At 35.5% G+C, this 18,155-nt stretch overlaps 1 protein-coding gene across 1 annotated transcript in view; it reads right to left on the minus strand.

Moving 5' to 3' along the window:
• The window catches only part of LOC113232031, a 215,945-nt gene that overhangs the window by 32,527 nt on the left and 165,263 nt on the right, over window positions 1-18,155 (minus strand). The window contains exons 9-17 of the mRNA XM_026466655.1: window positions 12,994-13,193; window positions 11,418-11,577; window positions 5,798-5,893; window positions 4,630-4,781; window positions 3,901-3,967; window positions 3,426-3,461; window positions 2,586-2,805; window positions 1,441-1,555; window positions 1,191-1,223 (exon numbers count right to left, since the gene is read on the minus strand). Of these exons, the coding sequence (XP_026322440.1) occupies window positions 1,191-1,223; window positions 1,441-1,555; window positions 2,586-2,805; window positions 3,426-3,461; window positions 3,901-3,967; window positions 4,630-4,781; window positions 5,798-5,893; window positions 11,418-11,577; window positions 12,994-13,193 (1,079 nt within the window). The remainder of the gene's footprint in view (window positions 1-1,190; window positions 1,224-1,440; window positions 1,556-2,585; window positions 2,806-3,425; window positions 3,462-3,900; window positions 3,968-4,629; window positions 4,782-5,797; window positions 5,894-11,417; window positions 11,578-12,993; window positions 13,194-18,155) is intronic.

The raw sequence follows: 18,155 nt of genomic DNA on the forward strand, positions 1-18,155 counted from the left end.
TTTTTTTCGAAATGTTTACAAACTGTAGGTACAATTCAAATAATAATGTGACAACCCTACGCGTGACGTGCAGTGGGCATTGATACGTTGAACAGGCGAGAGTTGGACTACTTGTCTTATTATACTTTGTCAGAACCGTGCTTCGTGCATACAGGCGTCATCATGGTTCAATTTTTACAGAAGAGACCTGGCGAGATGAATAGGTGCTATTAGTGCTTCAGACGCGCCATTACAGCGGTTACACTGAACACTGAATGTCTGAATCGCATTTAGGATTTTCGTCCGAAATAGCTTTCCAGCGACAATCGCATCTCACGTCTGAGGACCACGGAAAAATCATAAACTTTCTATTAAGTCTTTTCTGTACAAACTGTTAGTAAGTGTCCATCCACAGGTGAACGTGTTGACCGGCAAATACGACGTCGGAAATATTCGTTGCTACTTTAACAACTTTGTAATGGATTAAAAAGCTAAAGATGACATTCCGACATGATTTGCATCTATATTTTTACCAGCCGACATTTTCGCATATGGATGTACCCTTTATAAAGACGTAAGACAACAGGCAGAGAGGTTAAACGCTTACGCTCTTCTGAATGGCGCGAGCGAGCAATGTGGTGTAAGGAGGTAGGGGGGAGTTGTCGTCTAGCCACTGTTAGTGCACCATCACCCGCAGCGATGTGGACATATCGTTAGTGGATCAGTGACAGAGTATATACCGCTTAATAATACTGATATTATTTTATTATTAACTAGTTATTTTCATTGTTCAATATATTTTTAAGAATTTAAGTAGGTATTAGGTAGGTACATAAGGCAGCAAAATTGCAAGCCCATCGTCAGCGAAAAATAAAAAATTAAATTTTTTTTAGAGTAATAACTTCATAGAATATGTACTCCGTTGTCTACAAATATACTTTCAAATTATTGATATAAAAATGTAAATGGTTATACAACTTTATTGTAAGCTAAGATAGACATGAGACGATTTCATATTGATTCGCTGGGGGTAGGCATTATATTTTCCAGTCTATAGCACCTATATAAAATATTGTGTAATTAAATACAATGTTAATCATTAACATAATAAATTATATGTATAAATTAATTATGTTTAAGTTTAAGTAAGTAAATTTAAGTTAGTAACTGGCAATAACAAATACACACATAGAATAGTGAAAAAAAATTACCCCGTCAAAAATGTCCATGACCTCGTCCCACCACTAGAAAAAGAAAAAAAAACAAACTTTTGTTGCTTTCCTTGTGACTTCAGGCTGTTAGTTGAAATGAGTCGTTATTATATTCCATACTAATGATGGTAATGACTTTTAAATGTGATTGTTCCAGTGAATCATGTTGTTTCATAATGACAATGTAATTATACGAATAATGGAGCGACGTATGGAAGTTCCAAGCAGCTATAATTATGACTTTATATACCTGTTTAGCTTCCTTGTCCACTACCGAAGATTTGCCAGGAACATAGTTTTCTATACGCCCAGGCTGGTTTTTATATACTTCTTGACTAGCCCTTGCTGAGGCTAACGTGCTATATCTGAAATATACAGAACAGGAAATAAAATATAAAAAGAACACAACAAAACGGGCTATCCATATTTTAGCTAATAATTATACTCGTTGGAGCAAACAACTATAGTAAATTAACGCAATTAACGGCAGATAAGTACAAACGATCGAGGGCATTTCGTGATGAAAACTAACATCTTTTTTGTCTTAAATATCAAATTCATTATGCATTTATGATTAAATTTATAGTAGGTATCAGTTTCATTTATAGTATAGTTGCGCCTGTAGATTAAACGTTGTAAAAAACGTCTCCTTATATTTTTATATGATTTAACATTGTCGAAGGTTTAAAGTTTCTTATATTCCGTAGAACTATAATATATCATTTAAAATGACTTTTGTTCATTTTCCTAACAGTCAAACAGAAATTAGAGTGAATAACAATTTTCACACTATAAAGGAACTACAAAAATTTTAGTAAATTTTAATATTCGACTGTTTACTACCATTTTACCTTATATAGCAATATACATTAAGAGCCCTGTACCCCACCTACGGGTCGGTCACTCATCACACATCACACATCACTCTTTCATATTTTCCACATTTAGGTCTTCTCATATTTGATTCTTTGCTTTGGAATCTCGCTTGAAATCCGCGTACAACGGTATAAATATCTTTTTTCCACCATATCGGGAAGTATGCGTTCTATTTCTATTAGTGAGTAAGAACTTGTAGCTTTATATATATAATGTACTATACGATTTCAAGGTCGGGTTATAATTTTATGAAATGTCGTATTACTGAACTACTGAATTGCTTTAAAATTGCTATTTTATAAAATATAAATGACCATATATTATTTGCATGCCAATTTTGGTGATATATGAGGCCTGTCCTATTATTATATACTATGTGTACCATCTTTTATAAACCATATTTAAGGCAAATTGAATTTAATTTCATTTCACTTCATTTTATTACTGAACTCCCAGATCTCTAATTTATATAATTGATTGGTCTTTGGACTTTTTTAACGACGTCAAAATAATACTTACTTATTACTAGGCAAATAAGGCGAAACGGGTTCGTTCTTTCTGTCTTCTTGCATAGATGCAGTTCGTCTTCTTGGTCCGGTGGTGACGTCACTGTCATAAGCGTCGCTCCAGGTGCTATAGCCCAGTCTGCTGAGACCTCCTTCAGGTTCGCTGAGGTATCCCGATCGAGGATCAAAGTATGCGTACTGTGATTTGTTTGTCACACGTTGAGGTGGTTGACCTGTCAATGTGAGAAGCATAGTGGATTTATTTAGTTACTTTGGTTAAAGGAAATAATGTAAAGCGGACTTCACGTTAAAGTGCAATCATTTCTTGCTGTTGCAAATTTTAACAACTATAGTGTAAAAATGACGATGTATGGTTAAATGAAATAACGTTTACTAGCTTTTATAATATGAAATTAAGAGTCAAAGTCTCTGTTTTTATTATTTGGCTTTATTTTCATATATAAAGTGAAAAGTTCTAATTGTAGGCTTAAGTTAGTCGATTGTCAAATACATACTATTACCAGATTTAAATTTAATATTAATAAACGAAGATATTTAAGGATTGATTAGTGTTGTATACTAAAAATTAAAAGCTATTTGTTTCACTATTATGTGACGGTGACTTGTTATTAAAAGCTGATTACTTATTAATTTTTTATTGCGGTTTTTCTCTTCTATACAAACTGCAGTGAAAATGAATATCTAAATGAAAAAAAAAATCATATATAAGATAATTGAAACGTAACGAAAAGCAGTGTATTTACAAAAAAAATGAAGCGTTGTTAAATTTTGAATTTCATGTTATACAGCCACCGATGCAAAGAGAAAATTTGGAAAAGTCTATAATAATCACCTCGGCGATTTTTGTATCGAATAGTCACATAATCGTCTGAAAAAAGAAAATGCGTAACAATTTTGGGGAATGATATTACAACCGAATAATTTTAAAGAAAAAAATAAAATGTACTAGCCATTGACTTACAAATAAATGAACGACGGGTCAATACAAAAACCACGAAAAAAATGTCCCAAGTCAACCTATTCGAAATTTAAATTGTAATGTCATCGTAGTATCGCGCTGTCAGTAAAACAAATGAAGACTAAAGAGGAGTGTCGCGCTCTGTATACGATTTTAGCGCCTTACAAGTGCGGACACTTTTTAGCGCGGACCCGACGTCCATATAATTGTAAGTCAATGGTACTAGCACTTAATTTTATTTAAATTTTCAATTAAAAAGAAAAGGAAAAAAGGAAAATAAGTGATTTTTAAATTTTATTTGGAAGTATACAATTTAAATAAAAAGAAATATATTAAAAGAAAATCTCACCATCGTATTTGTTTTTATGAATTGTATCGTACATTTTCTTGTACCATTTCGAAGGGTCCTTGACTTCCTGAAAAATTCAAATATGCACAATTTAAAAAGTCTTCTACGTTTTTATACCCATAGTAAAAGGAAGGGTAAAAAAGTACCTAATAATAATAATAACTATTGATAATGACCGGCACTTGACCTGAATTTTGAAGAACTGTTCTCTTCTACTTTGATCACGAGTATTGATATCAAAAGTCAAGTTTGCATTTAGACGCTAAACTATGACGCGGCAGCCGCGAATCTGTAATACTTTTTTAGTTGAGCAAATGTGACTGTAAAAGTGGCGAGCGCGTGTCACGACAGTGGCGCTGCTACTGCGCATCTAAACCGCGAAACGCACAGAGAGTCGGGTGCGTGTCGGGTCGGGACCGAGGCGGGTCTCATTCCGTGTATTTATATGGATGACAATACACAGAGCGCGGGTGCGTGCGTGCGTCCATTCCGTGCCCACGCTCGGTGTTATCGTCCACATAAATTAAACACACGGAATTAAACCTGCCGCGGTCCCTACACCACCCGTGCCCGACCCGCACCCGCTCACTGTGTGTTTCACGCTTTAATATTGTATGAAAATTGGTGTGCCGCGGCTACGGCGCCACAATGGTGTCACTGTAGCGCGTCTATATGCGTCTAATTTGAAGGCGCCCACCCTAAGTGTCACCATTTCAACAAACAACTTACAGATCTGAGTGTGACTGGCATGCCTTCTTTGGTAATGGGCCCGATTCCTTCTACTTTTCTGTGGGCATCTGCCATTTTCCGAAGGCTCCCACGATCGAAGTCGCTGCGGTCCGCCTCTCCTTCGCTAGCGTATTCTTTGCGTAATGCATGCACTGGAAAGATGTTTAAAATAATTCATTGGTACGAATTTTCAAATAAAATAAAAAAAAATTGTTATCACAATAAAAAGTTATTATTGCGCCTAAAAATTGTTTTTATGGTGACCCAGGTTAGAAATTGTAGCGCAAATTTTTTTAGAGACCTGTCTGAATCTAATTTGTCTAGTGGTATATAGAGCATAATGTTTTTTACTACCATGATATTCATATATTTTTTGAGAAAATAATTTTTTTTGTGATACTTAACGACGGGACGAATAAGTCGTGCACCTGGTGGTAAGCGACACGCATGTCTATAGCAGTTATAGTGCCACTCAGAGCTTTAAATCGCAAAGATCTGAGGAGCACTGCCACTACACCCATTACCATGAGATGTAACTTGGCAGGTCCCTGTGTCTGTAATGTCACCAGCACCCTTACCCTACAAAACCGGAACGCAATAGCGCTCACATTACTGCTTGGCGGTAGAAATATGTAAGGTGGCAGTACTTCCCTGGATGAACTCTTTCACATGGAGCTCTACTGCTATTAAAAACTTCACTCCGTGAATGCAGCTCGGTTCATAAGGTAGCCACGGTGAGGCAGCAGACAGTTTGTATCAATAATAATTGCCTAGTGGTGCTAAAAGGTAGCTTAAAGAACCTTTATATTAATACAAATACAATAATAGTGCAAACATATAACGCATACACTCATGTAACGCACTTACTCATAGCCCATATATACTCATAGCATAGTGAAATTCTGTATCGCGAGTGCCATGGACACACACATAGACAACCACAAATTACACTCAACTCACGAGAGAAATAAATGTATGCCATACAAATATTTCTCCCGGCCCGGGAATCGAACCCGAGACCTCTGCGTGTCAGTCCAGCATGGTAACCATTCGGCCACGGATGTAGTTAAATATAATACTACAATAATATAATAGTTAAGTTAAAACGTACACATATTAGTAAAGACGATGACATATAAAATTAAATAATCTGTATTTTGACACTCACCAGGATCTCCTCTAGGTGGTGAGGGGCGATCGCGCGGCAGTCGAGCACCGTCTCTTTCCTGCTGCAGATAGTTCGATCCTCTAGGTATTTGACCTTCTGGAAAGTAAGTGAAAAATACATATTAATATCTTCCCAGAAATATACTATAGATTACTTTAGGGAATAAATTTTCGGGACGTGCAAGTCGTGCGTCTGGTACTAAGCGGTACGCCTGTCCATAGCAGTTGCAGTGGACACGTCACTCTGACACATAAGTTGATAAGTCCCAAGTGCCTGTATTCGCCAGTGAGCAGTTTTTGAGAAAATCGTACACATATTATATATGTCCGGTTAATACATATAAATACCAACAGCTTTTTCACGATAAACTGTAGGTAATTGCGACAAAAATTTATCTAACTATTTGCATAAGGTGCCGTCCAAACAAAACATTTAGCCACTGTTGTGACCATCAGCATAAAATTACAGTATTAACGCTACCTTCGTCATTGATTACATATATAAGAGCCCTCATGCCAAAAAAGTTTTGACGTTGGCTCCACCCACACTCTCCACTACCCGCACATATCATTCGCCGCGGGCTACCCATACGTCGCAGCGCAACCCGATGAAAAGTAATTTTCGCGCGCTTATCGTCGACCCGTAAACATTGAATCCATAGAGTCGTATTCGACTACTTAAATTTTTTATTACACTTCTTTATTCAAATAAACGTATTACCTTAGAATAATAACGCATAGAATGATAGTTTCATATCAAACGAACTGTCACAAGTGAGGCCAAAATCAAATTCATGTAGGCTAGTTTTAGTAGTAGGTTAATTTTCGGTTTTAGTGAATATTTATATAAAAATACAAGTTGAAACGCGTTACTTCCTTGTGGAATGTGATGTTAGTATCTATTTTATGTTTGTCTGACGTATTTTTACACTAATTTACCGCACATTTCGTCATTTTTAGCTAAAATTGTTGATCTGTTCGCGGTGCAAGTTGACCTTGAGCACTGAAGGCCCGCCCGCTCGTGTAGGCCCTTTGGGAACGCTTCAATTTGCCTCACTTAACGTGTGCGGGCTAGGTTTCTATGCGTTATTATTCTAAGCGTATTACGTATTTAAATATCTAACCCTAATTCTAAAGTACAATTTGAATAAAATGAGTTAATACACCGCTAAATTTTAAATTTATTTATTTGTTTGCAAATTTTACAGCTTTTAAATTTGGTTTACAATTATGAATAATGTACTTGCATAGCCAATTACAAAGTTTGTCAGATTAAAATTTATTTTTTTATGTTATATAAAAACTAATTCGATGCTAGAACGAAGCGACTTAAAATATTGTTTATCAAAGAACAATGTAACAAATTGAAATATATATTGATAACATATTATACCTGAATTCCGTTGTATTAATACATTTAGACATTAATTTTAAATTACTATATTTTTTAAATGAAGCGACTTACAATATAATAAACAAATGGACTATAGTAGAATATGCGCATTTGTGTGTCTGCATATTATGTGAAGGTGTATGTGTATATGAGTGAATGTGTGTATGTGTAAGTAAATATCTCTCATAAATTTCTGTAAGAGTTTTCTTTTTTTGATAGTTGTTTAGTTTTTTTATTTTTCTAGGGAAGCCAAACGACAAGGCATTCATTTCGTTGTCGTTTTCAATTAAAATACTAATTGATAGTTTTAGCATATTAAAATAGACTTATTATTATATTAGAAGAGAAAATATGTTCTACATTTACTTTAGTACAATTTAACAAGTATTATTTCTCAATTTAAAATCTTTAATTTGCCAAGAGCCCAGACCCGTGCATATGGACAAATTCATATATTAAAGGTTATTTCCCAATGCAAATTTTTGCACAATGCAAAATGCAATTTTCCTAATGCAAAGTTTCATATGCTTAGGAAATAGTTTTTTAGAGAATCGTTTTCCCGTGTCACTCTGATAATAAGTTTTTCGCCGAATAATATCACCAACATTAAAGTCATACTTTTTACGACAGAAGATTATAAGGACCACAATTCAATTTTTATCATACGACTTTATTAAAGAACTTTGTACATGATCGAAATTTTCTCTAAGTTTAGTCTATTTTCCGCATATTCGTCTCTAGGCGCAAAAAATCTTCGGATTGGTCGATATCAACATTGTGGGAACCACAAGCTACCTATTCTCTCTTACTAACAGCAATATTGAGAGCAAATTGATTTTTTGGGATATTCAGATCCCAAAATCTGTGACTGTGACCCTCGCCCATGAACGTGGAGACAGTTGCCATGATGGCTTTGTTATAGCGCTCAACAGAGTTTACCTATGGAGTATATTTGTGCGTAAAATATACATTAGGGCTTTTGTATCTCTAGTATGTGGAAAAAAAATTATGTCTTAGATGTACTACTAATTCCCATATTCTTACGAATTGTAAACAACCACACGAAATAGTATGCTTTAAATATGGAAGGAAAAGCATTCGGACTCCAGAGTGTCCAGTTTGTGATAAAAAAATCTAACCATAAAAGTAAATAATTTGAATTGGAGAACGGGTAACACTCTTTGTACCAGATTTTCGGAACGTTGCAAAGAATCAGACTGGAACGAATGACTTCATTTTATAACTAACTTCTCAACTAGACATTCAGGGTCTTAAATCTTGGGAATTGATCCATATTTGAAGTTTGAGTGAAAACCGCTACAATGTCAATCCTTTATTAATGGAATATTTACATAACTGGATTAGAATTATTTACAAAGAACTGTGTGACTTTGCGTGATTATAATTTCATAAACCATATCACAAAGGGGCTCTTTTTAGATTTAGCCAAAATTCTATTGTCTATGGTATTCGCTACTGATTGAGTATAGTTCTGTACACAGAACTATAATGAATCAGTAGATTTTCTGCATCAGCGCCATTTTATTATACCCAAAACTTCTTGAATTCGTTTCTGGACAGATATTTTCTTTGTCTTTGTCACCCTGACCTGTGATTATAAGTGCCTAAAAACCATAATGCTTATTGTTTATAATATAAAATAACGAAGCTAGGAACATAATGAAAATAATATAATTATTGAAAATGCATAATAAATACTAGGTAAATTCTCAAAGGCAGACTGCTGCGCAAATACCATGACCGGTCCAGACCGACGTCATACTGTCCCAATTAAAAAAACACACTGTAGGGGTATGCTGTCCCCTTACTCCCCTTATTTTTGAAATCAAGTGTTTCACGTGCAAGCTGGAAATTAGCAATGCTCAAATTGTCGGCTTCAATCCGGGCACGTTCCGCTAAGAGGGAGCAGAGGAAAAATTACTAATCTTCGATTTGATTTTAGAATATATAATAATATATATAATAATAATAAATCCACTTTTAAGTTAAAAATAAAATATTGCACGAGTAACTACACGACATATTCAAGCCTATCAATCAGAAGCATAAAACTATAAATAAACTATAAAGTTTCCTCGATAGATAAAAATCACGAAATGATCTCTAATTTTCACACTTTTTCGGTTTACTCTCGAAATGCTACAGGTTATTAGGACAAAAATTAGATAATTAATGATATTCATACATGATCGACTATTGTCGTTACGGATTTTTTAAATCCATTTAGTTTTAGAGTTATTCCGCTAAAAAGAATTTAGCACTTACGACATTTTAATGCGCAAAAGACAACATGTCCTGTCGCATGTCACGGGAACTTCAAGTTTATAATTGTTTCACAAATTAGTCACTATCACTCCGTTGAGACGAGAGGTCATTGCCAGAATTTGCGGCTGAGCTGTTTAATCGTCATAGTAAATTATCAATATTGATGGCTAATTGTCGAAGGTAAGTTTGTGAATTACTTACCTATGTTGAACGGTAAAATAAAAAATATTATTTTCATGCATAAGCGCACTTAGAACTTACGTATTTTGATTTCATCAGAAATAGGATTGAAAAATCATCGGCATAAGAACGAAGATCGTTAAAAATGTCGTAAGTGCCAAATTTGTTTTAGCGGAATAACTCTAAATCTAAAGGGATTAAAAAAATACGTAACGACATAAATATAATTAATTATCTAATTTTTGTCCTAATAACCGGTAGCATTTCGAGGATAAATCGAAAAAATGTGAAAATTAGATATGTTTTCGTGATTTTTATCTATCGAGGAAACTATAATGTTTTATGTTTCTGATTAACGTCTGTGCTTGAATATATCGTGTAGTTACTCGTACAATATTTTATTTTTAACTGTAAAGTGGATTTATACCTCTAAAATCAAATCGAAGATTAGGAATTTTTCCTCTGCTCCTTTTTATTGTGTTTGAATTTGATGAACTCGACAAAGAAAAATTTATGGAAAGTTGAAACTTTTCGTTTTAAATAGTAATTCTTAACTGATTGTAGCAGCATACGTCACGTCTGCTCGCCGAGATGGTAATTTTGTTCCGCGCGGCAAGTCCACGGGCTGTATTTTTGTACTAGCGAGATAGCAATACATTTGTTTTGTTCTTACAGTAACCCTCTTATTGGTTGATTGTTATTCAGCGCTTTTAGTATACTGTTCAGCGCTTTTAGACTGATATAAGCATTTTGGTTAAAACTTTCACCATCAGCGTTTCACTGAAAAGTACCTACAGCTACTCAATACCTAAACTACTACCGAAGAGCACCTAAACAATCAAATCAAAAGCTCTTTAATTATTGTTGTTGTAAAGCAACATAAACACCAAGAGACTGAAAAGTAAGGCAATTTATGGTTTTTCAACATTTCGTAGAGGCTTTGTAACTTGTCAAGAGCTTAGATATCTAAACCAATTAATGGATGTTTGTCGGCAATTAGCCGTCATTCTGGAAGTGTGCCCACTGAATAAATTACCAACTTGGCCCCCAATTTTCCTCGTTCGGAAACAAGGTTCTCACGTTAAGAAGAAATGATCATTTCTAGGAGTAAGCAAATTGGATATTGCCATGAGAGGCAGTATTGGTTATCATTAACACAAGCTAATGGCAGTTCGCGTTAGTGCCAGTTAAAGTTATCTCATTAACGATGATGACGGAGATATGTGAAAACACGATTCTGTGATGTAGGCCGCCGCAAGCGATTAAGTAGCTCTTGAGACTTGCGTTATGAATGCTAAACAAACGTAATGTGGACGTAAATTAAGATTCAGCAAAGGTGAACTCAAGTGACGGAATTTCACTTTAACATTCATTAGGCAGCTAAGTAGGAGGCAGCAAAAGGCCACGAATTCCTCGAATTCTCTAACGTGCAAAAGTAGACTTTGCGTTTGAAATTTTGTGGATTTTCTAGTAAGTATTCCCGTGACGTAACCTTTGTGAAATGCAATAAGCGGAAGCTTTATTTAAAATTCAAACGAACTTTGCAGGAATACTTTTTGAACAGAAATCGAGTCTTTGAATCAATGGGGAATTTTTTTGATTATATTATTTACGGGTGAGGTTCTTCGCGCGGAGTTGAATTCACTGGCAAAATTCAAATAAGAATTTGATAGATTGAAGAGTGAGATAAAGGCGAAATTAAATATTTACAAGGATGTGGTACTGAGCAAGAAAAGCGAATAAGTTTATAATATTGACTTACCCCGTGCCTTTTGCAGCAGAGTAACAGTAGGATTTTGCGCTCGTGGAAGGCGGCTGCTCGACCCACCCAAGGAGTTCAACCCTGATGCAGGGGCACTGAACGAAGTTCGAAGGCGACTCTCGCTTTCTGATCCACTGGTAACACCGTTCTGCTCGGCGCTCTGGAAATTTTTGAATAGGACAAGTTGATGTATAATTTTTTGTTGTAATTGTAAAGGGATTATAGTGCTTTTTTCAAATTATTAGAGATTTATTTTTATTTTTATTGAACATCATGATGTTTTACTCCCATAACTTTTTTATGAAAATACTCCACTATTGTTATTATTATTGATACAAAGATCGAACAAACAATAATTCCTTCGATCTGACTAGATTCGATATATAACCAGCGTTTGTTGCTTCAACACGGCTGTTTTTATAGATGTTTTATAGCCAGATCGACGGCATGAGGCGTGCGCCTGATGGTAAGCTGCACGCCTGTCCATAATTGTTGCAGTGCCACTCAGAGCTGAGGGGCACTGCCACTGCGCTCGTCACCCTAACACGTAAGTTGACAAGTCCCATGTGCCTGTAATTTCACCAGGACCCGTACCCTTCTAAATCGGAACGCAGTAATGCTAACATCATTGTTTGGCGGCAGACATAGGTAAGGTGGCAGTAGGTACTTCCGTGGACCAAATATTTTACAAGGAGCTCTAGTGCTGCCGGCGCAGGTAAATCTGGTAGATCATCCGTTTCGAAAGTAGATAAATAGATAGACAAACCTGGCCACGACCCTCAGATATTAGGTAACGACTAGAGAGAGAAAATCAATACGGAATTTCGATGATAACAAAGTTTTAGTTTTGCGAATTTCAAAGCACAATTAGATAGATATGTTCGAACGTTTTAGTAACACCCTGGATAGAGATCCTTTAATATCCCACTACTAATCCAGATTAGTACGTAATTTCCTTAAAATATTTTGTAAGCACCAGTGCTTACAAAATATTTTAAGCAAATTACGTAAAGTTATTGAAAATATTAATACAGAAACCAAATTTTGAGGTCGTTTTCGATATTTCTTGTGGATTCTATCAAACTTTAAGAGTTTTTCCTTTGATATTACTTTGTTAGTTAAGAGTCTTCAGTCTTGTCGTCATAAAATTCAATTATTCTTACCGTTACGGGTAGGCATTATAAACTCCTTTGTAAGTTAAAGAGATAAATTATAATATATATTAAAATATAAATGAATATAAAATATCAGAAAAACACAGGTGATTTATAGATTTTCTTATAATGATTCACCTTTCTGTCAGACCGTTGTTGCAGATGTACCTATAGTTTACTCTACGATTGGAATTTTATTTAGATCCCTAGCACCATAACTTGTATTAAGCTCATGTTTGGCACAAAGTTTCTGTGGACGTAAAAACTAATTACAACGATTAGAGTTAAACCAAAGAGTATACTTATGCACATATGAAAGTTGTTCCTTGATTAGTTTACATGGCCACATGCAGAGCAGTCACGAATTGTTGAAAACGATAAGGCGACAGTAAAGTAATATTCAACTGATGAAAAAGCATTACCGCAAATTTACGGCGGGCGGGTGGCGATTCTTCGAAGTGCACAGGTCGGAAACTCTTGCGAGGTGCTTGTGGCGACGGACCACCGCTGCTGGGGCTCCAAATTGGGGGCGGTGGTGGCGGCGGCGGGGGGGCACCCGGGATCGGCGTAGGCGCCGCCGGCGCAGGCGGGGGCGTCGTCGGCACGCCCGGCCTCCACACCGCTGTGGCAAAACAATGACTATTAATTACTGGATATATGTGATAATGTCTTCGTAGTTAAGAGTAGACAAAATTCAAAATATATTATAAGCAACGTTAGAGGTCATATCAAAATAATATTTTGCGAGGTTTCTTTCGATAAAACAGTACTGAAATTGACTGCTAATATTACAAGGCAACATTTAGAATAGGTAAGTTTAAATAAGTTTCTTGAATGCTTCTAATTGTGTGCCTTTATTGTTTTACCCAAGAAACGTCGAACTTTCCCGTAACTTTCTAATCAAATTTCGGAGTAGATGTCTGTCTAGTATAATTAAAAATATTTTCCCTTCCCAGAAATATCTATTGTAAATTTCTAAAACGAACAATCCATTTTATATAATTCGAACAAAATTTAATAGCTGTTTAATGACACAGTGCAATGCAGTATTACAGGACTGCACAGATGATAGCAACGAAGATATCAACTAAAAGGAATTAAAGATAACATAAAGGCAGCTTCAGGGCAAATTGGATAGGAAAATCCATGTATAGCAAGCAGTAAAAACTACGCGAGTTTTCAAAATGGCCTTAAAGCTCATACTGAACATTGCAATCTTTCATTGACGATGTAAATTAGTGTAAAATTAGCGTATTTTACTTAGTTTTGTGTACCTATATTACGAATTCTTCGAAAAAATTAAAAATTATATTACGCAATAATTTAGGCTGTTTGTGCACAGGATTGAAACTGATCCTGATGAAGTGCGCAAAGATCGTTCAACTTATGTTATAGATGTCATAAAATTGTATAGTGGGTTTATATCGACTTAGTAGCGTTAGTATTTTGCGTGTAGTAGATGTCATATAAACAGTTTTCGATTTGGATGTACAAGCAAACTTAAATCAGAGCGGAATCAGTGTGTGTTTACTAGGTCGTTTTGCGTAAATTGGGTTAGCGGCGACGGCGCGCCCAGCGTCGACGTAATCGCTTAGCCTATTAAGCGTGATGTGATCACGCCCTACGAATCTCCACATATTTACATTCACTTTCACAATCACGACTAATTTTGATGAAACGTTTCTGTTTATCTTTGCAAATGATTACGAACGTTTATTGATTACTTCACTTTTAACTAGAATTGATTAATGAACGAATGAATGAATGTTCAAAGGAGGTAGATAGATTTAGTTGCAGTAGAGCTCCTTGTGAACGAGTTCGTTCAGGGTAGTAGATGCCACCTTACCTATTTCTGCCGCCAAGCAGTAATGTCAGCATTACTGTGTTTCGGTTTTGAAGGGTAAGAGTGCTGGTGACATAACAGGCACATGGGACTTGTCAACTTATATCACAGAGAGACGGGCGCAATGACAGTGCTTCTCAGATCTTGCGATTTAGTTTTGCACGTATTAAGGTAAGATTTGCTAATAGAACTGTTAACGTGTTTCGGCACTTCTGAAGTCAGACCTCCCTCAAAGATCCAGCTGATATTTACGTTTTAGTTAATACTCAGATACCTATACAGTCCTCAATAAGTTCTTATAATTGCCCTTAAAATTTATTTACTCAAGGTTTGATACTTTTACTTATTATTAGACGAACGTGCGTTCGCAAATATAATAAAATATATTTTCAGCAGTCTTACTTAAATATAAAATGCCAATTAAGAGCTCGCTATGCGTGTTTTAAATTCCAGATCGCCGTAGCCGACGGGGATTAAATCGAATCGAGATAATTGGTTATTTATCTAAAAAGCCCGGGAGCATGTGCCGACATCAAAGTGGGTGAGCGAATGCAAATAAATTAAAAATGAGCTTAAAGCGAATTCAATTAAGGCGCGACTGAGAAAAATTTTCATTTTCGCCGGTGTGCGAGTGGCCGCCATTGTCCGCAGACGCCAGAATATGTGTACTACTCTCGGTGAGGAGATATACAAGCTCACGTCAGGTGGCGAAATTTGCACAAATAAAAATAGCGACTAACCTGAAATTACAACTTTACAGCAAACATTAAGACGTTGCGACAAATTTTAACTTTTTGGAGTGCTGCAGTGAACGACATTCGAAATAATAAAACATAATAATGAAAGTAAAACAGCATAGTTAAATCTGCGTACTCTAGACGATGGATAATCAACAAATGTACATTACAGTGCAATGTTTTTCTCCTCAGAAGTCTTTAATACAAGTTTTTCCGACTCACGCGCCGTTTACTTAATTATGGAATTCTACTGTTTGTGCTAAGGTAAGAAACTTTCGAAGAACACGTATTTACTTTATCATATCGTAAGCTTATTGTTTTTGAGAATATGGGTGAAATTATATAAAAACGAATGTTATAATTATAGTACATATACAAGATTAAACCAAGGTTGTTTTTAAATCTCAAAGCATAAGTATTACATAATACAGTTTACCAATAGTAGAGACATTGACCATATTTGTAAGATTTTTAATTTATTTTATTCAAATACGCAAATTGAATGTTTTATTTATGTTCGGAAGCGTGTCGCACAATTCTAACATAACTCCATATAACACTAAATGTGTAGAACTAATATTTATGTGGTCTGTGGTGTAGATAGTAAACAAACTGATACAAAATTTAAGTCGAAGAAAAGCAGTTCACTTTACTTGAGCCCGGTATAGCAGGTTCTTCTAACTTTTCTCGTTACGCTGTTTTTTGTTTGCGCCTACCAACCAATGGCTTTTAAGAGCTCTACTGCATAAAATAAATATGACGAATAATAAATTGGATTAACTTTTGGATGCATTATTAAGTTATGTTAGGTTACGTCAATAATTGGACGTTATTATGAAATTGCACGATGATGACAATTTTGTTACGTTTACTTTTTTTATGTACAGTAGGAGGCAAACAAGCAGACGAGCCACTTGACGAGAGGTGGTCATCGCCGCCCATGGACATCTGCAACGTTAGATGAGCTGTCTATGCGTTGCCAGCCTTTGAGAGCCCTCTTGACACGTTTTTTGAAGAACACCATGTCGTCGCACAAAGGAAATACTTCAGGAGAAAGATCATTCCACATCTTGCGAACGAATGTCACGCCCGCGTGGTCTTACAATGTCAGGCATCTATGATGTGGGGATGGGCTCTACTTCTTTGGCGGGCGGTGCGATGGTGGAAACGAGACGGTAGCACCAGTTCGAAAAGTTCTTCTGAGCACTCCCCATTACAAAGATCCAATAAAAACATCTCCCGGTAAACGACTTTAAGTTCATTTTCGCATTAATTACCGATTGTTGTCATGAAGTTTTTTCTCATCGTTTGTTTTGATTTAATACTGCTTAATTATAAATATAAGTACCGGTTGTAGAATGGTCTTAATTAGTCGATATTATAACTATTACTAGGGAAATTAAGAGTGAGAATTTTCCAACTCAATTATATTAATTAGCTACTATTAATCTTAAAAACTACCTTTCTTTATTAATATTACTGTATTAATATTAAAACAGAATGGAAAAATATTGAAGAAATAAATACATTTTGGTTTATCTATCGAGTTTTTAGGTTTTCGCGATTGTTACATATAGGAAATAAAACTATTTTTCCGGATTTAAATCGCGTATATTTTGTTTTTTTCAAACAAACCGTTGGTTTATTTCAAATATAGTAGTAAATAATCAGCTAAATTTATTTTTAAGACATGATTTCTGCTTTACGTACGCCATATTAAGTTTTTTTTAAATTGTCGATGGGACCACTCTTAACTACTACCAATTAAATACACCTTAAAAATTGAATACCAAGGTATTTTTAGTGTTGCCTGCTTATCGGTATTTTACAGGACATATCACGGAGCATGTGCGAAGGAATGGCATGATTAATTTGGTCTTCTCGTTTCCACCATCAGGGGACTAGACGTAGGCTGGGGTTCCACCCCTATGTTGTAGATATTCCAAAGATTTGTACGACGTGTATAGCTTCCACATTTATACGGAGAGGAATTCCTTGCCTGCAGATTTATTCCCTGAATCCCGTTATAAAACTTGGGTGTTGTGAAGGTGAGAGTGAATAGGCATTATTTAGGCATGCATGCTCCATCGTCGATCTTATCATCACTTTCCATCAGGTGATGGAGGTACTCTGTATTGAGATTATTTTCCATTTTTTTTAAGTTTATTGAATGTCACGATGTTTTACTACCATTATATTATTTTTTTTTATGAAATGACTTCACTAGTTTATTATAATTATTATAACAAAGATAGGAACGCTAAGAAAAATTCATTAGATCCACTTGGATTCGAACCAGCATCCTCGGGCAATCCGTACAATATTTTTCCCTTATATAATAATAATAATATATTTAGCCCTTTAAGAATTACAATGCAAATAGGTGGCTCGAATTATGTGTTTAGGAGTGTAACATAAATTCTTCAGAATGTTATCACAAGAATAAAGGTAAATTCACTAAAAAGTAACAGCTTTTACTTAAACTGAAGTAACCCAAAAAAATGTAAGAATATTTTTTTATTATGATACCAAGTGACAGGATGAACAAGTCGTGCGCCTGGTGGTAAGCGACACGCCTCTACATAACAGTTGCGGTGCCACTCAGAGCCTTAAATCGCAACAATGAGGGACACTGCCACTTGGCTTGTCACCCTGAGACAAAGTTGACAAGTCTCATGTGCCTCTAATTTCACTAGCACCCTTACCCTTCAAAACTGGAACGCAGTAATGCTCACATTACTGCTTGGTGCCAGAAATGGCAGGTACGGATATATCTTTTGTAAAGGCTCAATACGAGCTAGTGCTTCAAAAATCTTTCAATAGTTTTTTTTATCGCCTGAAACACTATGAAGATTTCCTCCAAAGGTAATAAATAATCTGATAACATAATTCGAAAAACAAAGAAATGCAATACTCTAAATCGCGTCTACATTCTCGTATTCCGCCATTACCTATTAGACGCCGAGGGTAGATTTATAATAATAGGGTACGTATTTACCAGATT

The sequence above is a fragment of the Hyposmocoma kahamanoa genome, unplaced genomic scaffold (genome assembly GCF_003589595.1).
Source record: "Hyposmocoma kahamanoa isolate Upper Pololo Valley unplaced genomic scaffold, ASM358959v1 66, whole genome shotgun sequence".
In the NCBI taxonomy this organism is placed as follows: Eukaryota; Metazoa; Arthropoda; class Insecta; order Lepidoptera; family Cosmopterigidae; genus Hyposmocoma; species Hyposmocoma kahamanoa.